The 10,865-nt window shown below is 41.7% G+C and overlaps 1 protein-coding gene across 2 annotated transcripts; it reads right to left on the reverse strand.

The window, feature by feature from the left end:
* Positions 1-308: 308 nt before the first annotated feature.
* Positions 309-8,527, reverse strand: LOC106599180 (neuromedin-U receptor 1-like). Of its 2 annotated transcripts, XM_045714503.1 has the most exons (4): positions 8,125-8,527; positions 7,347-7,442; positions 1,984-2,881; positions 309-1,630 (listed from the first exon to the last, which is right to left on the reverse strand). In XM_045714503.1, the coding sequence occupies exons 3-4, from the start codon at positions 2,858-2,860 to the stop codon at positions 1,221-1,223; spliced, it is 1,287 nt and encodes a 428-aa protein (XP_045570459.1). In that variant the 5' UTR covers positions 2,861-2,881; positions 7,347-7,442; positions 8,125-8,527; the 3' UTR covers positions 309-1,220. The 2 variants fall into 2 exon arrangements, with proteins under 2 accessions (XP_045570459.1, XP_014045773.1); XM_014190298.2 differs by lacking the exon at positions 7,347-7,442.
* Positions 8,528-10,865: the final 2,338 nt, after the last annotated feature.

The following is a 10,865-nucleotide window of genomic DNA, read 5'->3' on the forward strand; positions in this document are numbered from 1 at the left end:
AATAAATAAATTAAAGAAGAACCCTTCCATGTATAGCGATTTGAAGAGCGATTTGAAGATAAAAATCGAATTTGAAGAAAGTTCTCTCTTTGGCACTGAGAAACTTCTTTCCTCACCACAGAAGTTTTGATGAGCGTAAGATTATATAAACCAAAACCCGGAAATACTAAACCAAACACCCTTTTAACAAACACACCACCCCGAACCACATAAAACAAATACCCTCTGCCACGCCCTGACCAAACTACAAAACAATTAACTTTATATACTGGCCAGGACGTGACAGTCATACGTACATCGCACATCACATTTTCCATTTCTGTGTCATGACATTTCTATCTCCCGTATACTTTCAATATTGCCTGTGATCTACATTCATAGCGAGTGGGATTTTGATAGTGTACCTAGTACAATAACGCATGGAAGAAGACAGTTACAATTTAATCGTGTCTCCTGAAACATATGAACAGAATAAGATCAGTATTATATTAATAAGCTATTTTACAAAGCTGGGTATCGTTTATTTTCAAAGTTTGATTATTAGATAAGCTTATATAAATAATGTGTTCAATCTGAATATTAATATCCGGTTGAAGAACACTTTCATCTGCACAGAATAAACAGTTGAATATCCCACATATATCTAATTGTATGTGTGTGGGAAAACCATTTTAAATTCAAAGTCGAAGGACTAAACTTTATTACTTTGTCTCTATCCACTCTGGCTGTACACAGTTGCAAGTTGACGTTTATTGAGATGCCGTGTTCTGGAGGCAGAGCTGAGTGATTTCCACTAGATGGGCCAGCTGCAAAGTCAAAATTGGCTATATGTTAGGGTTAGGCAAAAGGTTAGCAGGGTGGTTAGGGTTAGGTTTGAAATCTGATTTTATGACTTTGTGGCTGTGCCATCTAGTGACCACTCTACAAAGCTGCCTTCAGTACATGAGTCATCCCAATAAATGCCTACCTGCTACACATTCAATCAGTGATCGATTTAATAATCTTGTTACATTTTGGTACCTCATCCTGGTTAATTTCGGTATCGCCCAGTGAGAATTCCTCTTTAAATCCAAAGGGCAAAACTTCAACTTCAACTCTGTTGCTTTCCATCCAAACTCTCACTGTACACATTCAATCAGCTACACGTTTTCTCATTTTGGTACCCAATCTTAGTTCATTTTTATACATTGTTTTGTTACCCCCACCCCATCACCCTCTATCTAATCAGGGCTTGTATTGCCATATACATGCTGGCCGTGGGGGTTTACGTACACATTCTGCTCCTGTCTGTCTGGGGTGATTCTCTCTGGGGTCCCATTATGTTGCGGCTTCTCATAGACGATACTACGTAGGGTCATTTGGGTGCTACGGGCGCTCAGCCGGGGCACGTTGCCGCCACAGAGGCCGGAGTGACACGTGATCTGCTGGAACATCTCCCGGAAGCGGGTGGACATGAGGTTGTAGAGGATGGGGTTGACCGCCGAGCTGAGGTAGAAGAAGACCCCGGAGACGATGTGGACGTACTGGAAGACCAGGTGGTGGTGGCCGGTCCAGGTGTTTATGAAGCTCCACATGAGACGGTCAATGTGGAAGGGAGCCCAGCAGATGCCAAAAACAATCACCAGTATGCCTGCATAGACAGTTGGACAGACGGACAGACAAGACATTTGCAGACTTTGAGAGTAAGAGCAATGTTTAAGTGACAATGAACATGTTTAGAAACTAATCTTTTGGTTTGTACTTTAGCACAGGATTTTAAGTCCCAATTCGAAATAAATATTGGTCTATAATTTGTCGCATTTCCAGAACATCTTATCTTCTGAGAGCAAGAGCAATGGTTAAGTAACAACAGACTTTCAGTTGTACTTCAGCAAATAATTTTAAATCCCTATTCAATAGAGAGATCGGTCTGTAATCTGTAATTTCCTGGACATCTCCTCTCTACCCTTCAGGCACTATAGAGAAAGTGGATGATGAACTCACAAAGCATCTTGGTGACTTGTTGGTGGCGCGCCCTCTGCTGGTGTCTGCAGTGGCGGTCAGGACCAAAACCCTGCCCGGTCCTGACCCCCTGCATGCCCCTCTTCATCCTGAGCTGCAGGCCAATGCGCACGTACAGCACAGTGATGGTGAGCATAGGCATCAGGAAGAAGACCAGTGTGGTTACTTGAATAATCAGGTTGTACATCCACATGGGCTTGACCATCATGCAGACGGCCGACTCTGGGAATTGGCGGCCAAATCGGGGCCTCAACACGGCCAACCCGTGGAGGCTGGTGTTTGGCATGGCGCACACCATGGACATGACCCACAGCATCAGGATGACACGCTTGGCATGGGCGTGCGTGGCCACGTGCTTGACTTTCAGCGGGTGTAACACGGCGATGTAGCGTTCCACGCTCAGTGCCGTTACATTGAGAATGGAGGCAAAGCAGACCGTCTCAAACAGGAAGGTCTTGAAGTAACAGCCGCCGGCGCCGAACAGGAACGGGTAGTTGCTCCACATCTCGTAGAGTTCCAACGGCATACCCAGCAGTAGGACTAATAAATCGGACACGGCCAGACTGAACAGGTAGTAATTAGTTGGCGTCCGCATCACCTTGTAGCGCACGATGACGGCGCAGGTGAGCACGTTCCCTAACACTCCCACAGCGAAGATAATGAGGAAGGTAATGCAAACCGGCAGGAAAACAGGCGACCGCTGGAAGCCTAGAAACTTTTCCAGGTACTGACTCCGATTCAGGCACGTGTCCTCCATGTCATCAGCACTGACGTTGCCCAGGGCCCAGGACACATTCCAACCAAGCTGGTCAGGAGTGGTGGCAGGCAGACCCAGAGAGGAACAGTTATACTGAGCCATTGGTTTATGGGGACACAACACCTGAGGGGGAGAATGGAAATAATAGGAATGGAATGTTTTGCTTGGTTCAGTGTAGGTGACAGTTTAGCAGTAGTCTGAACAAACAACATTTGGCAGTTGGTGATTATGACGTGACCTATTATGTGCATGCTCATATGTCAGTCATATGTCACAATGAGGGTGTCTTGTCCTGCTTCTGAATTCATCCCAGTCATCAGCAAATGAGCATTGGGGTTTGTACTGTATGTCTGATATCAATGTGTGTGCAATAACAATGCTAATTCCAGGAAATGTTATCTAACATAGCCTACTACAAGTTTGGTGTAATTGAATGGTTTGCCTTGTGTGGTAGGTTTTTGTGGGTTTTGACACTTATGTAGGTGTCATAACCAGGTTATAAAATATCACAATATACTGTATGGCACAACATTAACATGTACATTGTAGTCAACAAAATGTCTAAATATGTGTGAAAACAGTGTTACAATGTTATTTATGACAGGCTATGACAGCTGTTATGACATGGTTATGAAGTGTTATAAAGTGTTATGACGCACCCTGGTCTCAAAAACTAGACGAAACATAGTAAATGTGCACCTGGGACATTCAAATGAGTATGATATGTTAGGTTTGGTATGGTTATATAAGACTGAAGGTTACTTAAGGCAAAAATGAAAGGATGGTGGTTGGTCGGGATGGGTGGGCGAATAACGCTAAGGTTGCGTGTTCGAATCTCATCATTTTAGCTAATTAGCAAATTTTCAACTACTTACTACTTTTTAGCTACTTTGCAACTACTTAGCATGTTAGCTAACCCTTCCCCTAACCCTTTAACCTAACTCCTAACCTTAACCCCTAGCCTAGCTAACGTTAGCCACCTAGCTAACATTGGCGTTAGCCACCTAGTCACCTAGCTAACGTTAGCCACAACAAATTGTAACTCTTAACATGTCATACTTATTTGTAAATTGTTAGATATTGTACGAATTGCAATTAGAAAAAAATATCATAGGAATTGTTATTCGGAACATATTATACAAAATGTGTGATTGACATCCACAAATGAATACATACCATATGAAACTTAACATATCATACTAAATGGAGTGTCTCGGATTTACACTACCGTTCAAAAGTTTGGGGTCACTTAGAAACATCCTTGTTTTCCATGAAAACATACATTAAATGAGTTGCAAAATGAAGAGGAAATATAGTCAAGATGTTGACAAGGTTATAAAAAATGATTTTTAATTGAAATAATAATTGTGTCCTTCAAACTTTGCTTTCGTCAAATAATCCTCCATTTGCAGCAATTACAGCCATGCAGACCTTTGGCATTCTAGTTGTCAATTATTTGAGGTAATCTGAAGAGATTTCACCCCATGCTTCCTGAAGCCTCTCACACAAGTTGGATTGGCTTGATGGGCACTTCTTACCATACGGTCAAGCTGCTCCCACAACAGCTCAATAGGGTTGAGATCCGGTGACTGTGCTGGCCACTCCATTATAGACAGAATACCAGCTGACTGCTTCTTCCCTAAATAGTTCTTGCACAGTTTGGAGCTGTGCCTTGAGTTATTGTTCTGTTGTAGGAGGAAATTGGCTCCAATTATGTGCTGTCCACAGGGTATGGCATGGCGTTGCAAAATGGAGTTATACCCTTCCTTCTTCAAGATCCCTTTTACCCTGTACAAATCTCCCACTTTACCACCACCAAAGCACCCCAGACCATCACATTGCCTCCACCATGCTCGACAGATGGCGTCAAGCAATCCTCCAGCATCTTTTCATTTTTTCTACATCTCACAAATGTTCTTCTTTGTGATCCGAACACCTCAAACTTAGATTTGTCTGTCCATAACACTTTTTTCCAATCTTCCTCTGTCCAGTGTTTGTGTTCTTTTGCCCATCTTAATCTTTTCTTTTTATTGGCCAGTTTGAGATATGGCTTTTTCTTTGCAATTCTGCCTAGAAGGCCAGCATCCCAGAGTCGCCTCTTCACTGTTGATGTTGAGACTGGTGTTTTGCGGGTACTATTTACTGAAGCTCCAGTTGAGGACTTGTGAGGCGTCTGTTTGTCAAACTAGACACTCGAATGTACTTGTCCTCTTGCTCAGTTGTGCACCGGGGCCTCCCACTCCTCTTTCTATTCTGGTTAGGGCCAGTTTGCGCTGTTCTGTGAAGGGAGTACTACACAGTGTTGTACGAGATCTTCAGTTTCTTGGCAATTTCTCTTATGGAATAGCCTTCATTTCTCAGAATAAGAACGTACTGACAATTTTCAGAAAAAAGGTATTTGTTTCTGGCCATTTTGAGACTGTAATCGAATCCACAAATGCTGATGCTTCAAATACTCAACTAGTCTAAAGAAGGCCAGTTTTATTGCTTCTTTAATCAGGACAACAGTTTTCAGCTGTGCTAACATAATTGCAAAAGGGCTTTCTAATGATCAATTAACATTTTAAAATGATTAACTTGGATTAGCTAACACAACGTGCCATTGGAACACAGGAGTGATGGTTGCTGACAATGGGCCTCTGTACGCCTATGTAGATATTCCATTACAAATCTGCTGTTTCCAGCTACAATAATAATTTACAACATTAACAATGTCTACACTGTATTTCTGATCAATTTTATGTTATTTTAATGGACAAAAAATGTGCTTTTCTTTAAAAAACAAGGACATTTCTAAGTGACTCCAAACTATTGAACGGTAGTGTACCTACAGAATAATACGTAGCTAAGCTTCAAATAAAGTGTTACCGATTTCTTTTTTTTTAATGATTTCATTGTTGCCCATAATACAGGTTGAAACTGATTTAATATCCAAAGATTACAAACTTGTTACCCTCGGGGTTTTGCGCGTTACAATTTTTTTTCATGAACAACAGAACACGATATGATTGAATCAAGTGGCACAATAGATCCATTTTGGAGGAGCCAATAACTTGTGATTGCATACCTGTAATGTGATGCCTTGCTATGCCCTCATCCATTTAGAAAACCTTTCATGCACCAACCAATGTACTGAATGGAGCAAGAAAAGGGGTACTTTTTTTACTGACAGAAAAGGAACAGAATTGTTGATTTACTTTCCCATTAAAATGTTTTTTTTTTTTTATATGAGTTATGCTACATTTCATACTGAATGAATATAGCTAATGTTGGCGGTGGTATTTTCCTCTACCAAGGGAGATTGATTTCAGATTTTCTAGTCTGTAGCAGGAAGATATGAAGGGGTGAATACATCTTGTCTCTCTAATACCGGTTTGCTAACAGACATTGCAAAATGTAACACAGGTGGTTCAGTGAACCAAGCTCGCATGATGGTTAATTCTTGCATGAAAACTTGTGTTGGCTCACAGGAGATCTCGGTTATATTGGTGGCATGACCTGGTTCTCCTGGCAGTGTTAGCCTTCTATGCTAAAGCCAATGTCCCAGACCAGGTTACTCGTCACATGAACTTGGTTCACCAGACTGAACAAAAATATAAACGCAACATGTAGTGTTGTTCCCATGTTTCATGAGCTGAAATAAAATATCCCGAAAATTTTCCATATGCACAAAAAGCTTATTTGGCACACCTGCACCTGCTCCCCCTCCCTGGCGCGTTCCTCAGAATTACGCACTCCTGCCTCCATCATTACGCACACCTGCCTTCCCCTGAAGCTCTGTTTGAGGATTAATTGTTGTATGTCGTTGTGTTACCCATGTGCTGACACTGTTCCTGTCTTGTCCTATATCTGTTCCTTATTTAAATGTTGACTCCGTACCTGCTTCTCTACTCCAGCGTTGGTCCTTACATTATTACTCTCAAATGTGCTGTGCAAATTTGTTTACATGCCTGTCAGTGAGCATTTCTCCTTTGCCAAGATAATCCATCCACCTGACAAGTGTGGCATATCAAGAAGCTGATTAAACAGCATGATCATTACACAGGAGAACCTTGTGCTGGGGACAACAAAAGGCCATTCTAAAATGTGCTGATTTGTCACACAACACAATGCCACAGATGTCTCAAGTTTTGAGGGAGTGTGCAATTGTCATACTGACTGCAGGAATGTACACCAGTGCTGTTGCCAGAGAATGTAATGTTAATTTCTCTACCATAAGCCGCCTCCATAATTTTAGAGAGTTTGGTACGTCCAAACGGCCTCACAACCGCAGACCACGTGTATGGTGTCGTGTGGGCGAGCGGTTTGCTGATGTCAACGTTGTGCACAGAGTGCCCCATGATGGCGGTGGAGTTATGATAAGGGCAGGCATAAGCTAAAGACAATGAACACAATTGCACTTTATCGATGGCAATTTGAATGCACAGAGATACTGTGACTAGATCCTGAGGCCCATTGTCGTGCCATTTATCCGCCGCCATCACCTCATGTTTCAGCATGATAATACACGGCCCCATGTAGCAAGAATCTGCACACAATTCCCCTGAAGTTGAAAATGTCCCAGTTCTTCCATGGCCTGCATACTCACCAGACATGTCACCCATTGAGTATGTTTGTGACGCTTTGGATCAAAGTGTACGTCGGCATGATCCAGTTCCTGCCAATTTCCAGCAACCTCGTACAGCTATTGAAGAGGAGTGGGACAACATTCCACAGGCCACAATCAACAGCCTGATCAACTCTATGCGAAGCCCATACTTATTTTTGAAGGTATCTGTGACCAACCTGTCATAAATCATCATTACATTTTTCTGAACAAAGCTAAAAGATCCAAATGGATTTTGTCACTCCAAATAACCAATATAAATGATAATAATCCTAACAATAGTAACAATTCAGTTAAAATATTTGGCTCCAAACCAGCCACGGATCCAACTGCATAAACACAGTCTGGTTAAAGTCATGATTAATTCAAAACAACAACCTACTGCTCTTTCCCATCCAAATTCATATCAAGTTCAAGATAATTAACCATGAGAGGTATTAAAATACATACATGAAAATGGATATAAAAATATGACTACTCCCATATGATTTATACTGTATAAATGTATAAAGTATACTGGTCATTTTAACATTCTTACTATAAACAGTGTTGAACCCATGTTGAACCCATAGCTGTATATATTTGTATAATTTGGGAAAGTACAGTGGGCCTGTTTCTTGTCTTTGTCTAACAAGAACCACTAATGCACCTTTTTTATGACTATGGAAGAATATTTCTGCAACGACTACCATGAATGGTAGTCGTTGCAGAAATGTTCTTCCATCGTCATATGCCATGGATGGAAAGATGGAAAACTTACCTTGTCCTTTTTAAATGTCCTCTTCTTATTTCTCTTCAGACACGGATGTATGTAAAGGAGAGGGAAAAAGGTCGCAAATTGATGTTCGTCATTTGTCCTCCACTGCTTGGATTTCAACTTTGCAACGATTACGTCCTCCTATACTTTACTGGTTTGGTTCACCGTGTTAAAATCTCCTGAACTGCCGGAGTGAAGACAAAGAGTGCTGTTCTCTCCTCTCAGTCTTCATGAATTGGAGAGCATAGCACCAAAAATATAATCTCTCTCTCCCTAATTCCTTTTCTCTGTGAGAGTAAATGATGCTCAGCTCTCTGTTCTCCTCCTCCCTCTGGTCTTATCCCCTATGTACATCTCCTAACTGCACCACACACCATGTAAGATTGAGTCCTTGACCTGCAGTGAACCAATGATTGTGCCAATTGATGTCTGATGTAGTGATGTCTGATAGAGCTTTTGTTCACAGTGGCAACCAATTTAAAAAAGGTTCCACTTTTATTACCCCACTCTACACACACACACACACACACACACACACACACACACACACACACACACACACACACACACACACACACACACACACACACACACACACACACACACACACACACACACACACACACACACACACACACACACAGCCCGACCCCAGTTAAAAGGGCAGTGGTCACACACAAAAATAGAGTTTACCTTGACAAGATGGCCTCTATTATTTTACCTCTTCAACACGTTGTCCAGGGTGAAAGCTAATGTTCCTACTAAATACTCACCCAATGACCGCTTCTATACAACAACAGCCAAAGAAATAAACAAGAGAAGAAGACGTGAACTGTAAAACATCAATTGTGAAAATGCTTAGAAAAAAGTTGTCTCTGTACTGCAAGTCCAATGTTCCGTTTTAAATATCACTTAAACACTCATTTAAAACACTTCAGTCCACCATATGCTGAGGTGATGTGGACATAATATTACTAATATTTGGGGTGGCAGGTAGCCTAGTGGTTAGAGCATTGGGCCAGTAACTGAAAAGTTGCTGGATCAAATCCCTGAGCTAAGAAGGTAAAAATCTGTCGTTCTGCCCGTGAACGAGGCAGCTAACCTACTGTTCCCCGGTAGGCCGTCGTTGTAAATAAGAATTTGTTCTTAACTGACTTGCCTAGTTAAATAAAGTTTAAATATAAAAAAGTAACAACATGTGGATAAAGTCACGGTGTGTGAATACTTTCAAAAGGCACTGTATCCTATTTATATTGAGTGACTGACAGGACTCTCTCAGCTGCAACCTGCAGTGTCCTTCAGCGTTCTCCTGCAGAAAAGTGAAGAAAAATAATTTAGTGAATGAGGAAGGACAGGTTCTGAAGGTTTCCTGAAAATAACCCACTGAGATAGTTTGTGAGAGACATCTTAGATCACCGGATAATAATGACACCATGATGATGTAGTGATGTAGTGGTAAAAAAATGTTTGGTGCTTAATTTAAATTAACACTCCCCTATACTTTCAATTCATTTTTTCACGATCGGTGGGAAAGTGATCACACAAAAGGCGTTTACGTGCGTTTTACCCTCCACTATACAACAGAATGACACCTATTTATTTCACAACATTGACATAGTTTGTGGGAGACATGTCCAATAAATTACATTTCTCTCACCACATCCTCAGTGCATGGGGTCTGATGTACAATGGTAGTCTTATTCCAACCATCACATTTCAAATTTAAAGAGAGAGTTCGGATACCATGTTTATGTATTTGAATGCAGATTGAAGGAAGTTGCTAACTAGCATTAGCGCAATTGCTAGAGCTGTTCCTCTAGACTTCTATTCATTGCGCTAATGCTAGTTAGCTTTGGTTCTAAAAAACTACCTCTTAACTTCCTTCATATCAAGTTTGAGAAACAGGGTTGCAAATAGACTGGGTAGCCATTTGATTAGCTGTTCAGGAGTCTAATGGTTTGGGGGTATAAGCTGTTTAGAAGCCACTTGGACCTAGACTTGGCACTCAGGTACCGTTTTCCCGTGCGGTAGCAGAGAGAACAGTCTATGATTAGGGTGGCTGGAGTCTTTGACAATTTTTAGGGCCTTCCTCTGACACCGCCTGGTATAGAGGTCCTGGATGGCAGGAAGCTTGGCCCTGGTGATGTACTGGGCCGTACACACTACCTTCTGTAGTGCCTTGCGGTCGGAGGCCGAGCAGTTGCCATACCAGGCAGTGATGCAACCCGTCAGGATGCTCTTGATGGTGCAGCGGTAAAACCTTTTGAGGATCTGAGGACCCATGCCAAATCATTTCAGTCTCCTGAGGGGGAATAGGTTTTGTTGTGCCCTCTTCACGACTGTGCAAATGCAAATCAATTTATAACATTTTTGACATACTTTTTTCTGGATTTTTGTTGTTGTTATTCTGTCTCTCACTGTTCAAATAAACCTACCATTAAAATTATAGACTGATCATTTCTTTGTCAGTGGGCAAATGTACAAAATCAGCAGGGGATCAAATACTTTTTTCCCTCACTGTAGATGTTCCTTTTGTCAAGGTGGGAAAGGGCAGTGTGGAGTGCAATAGAGATTGCATCATCTGTGTATCTGTTGGGGCGGTATGCAAATTGGAGTTTGTCTAGGGTTTCTGGGATAATGGTGTTGATGTGAGCCATGACCAGCTTTTCAAAGCACTTCATGGCTACAGACGTAAGTGCTACGGGTCGGTAGTCATTTAGGCAGGTTACCTTAGTGTTCTTGGG

Source organism: Salmo salar, chromosome ssa03, assembly GCF_905237065.1.
Source record: "Salmo salar chromosome ssa03, Ssal_v3.1, whole genome shotgun sequence".
Lineage (NCBI taxonomy): Eukaryota > Metazoa > Chordata > Actinopteri > Salmoniformes > Salmonidae > Salmo > Salmo salar.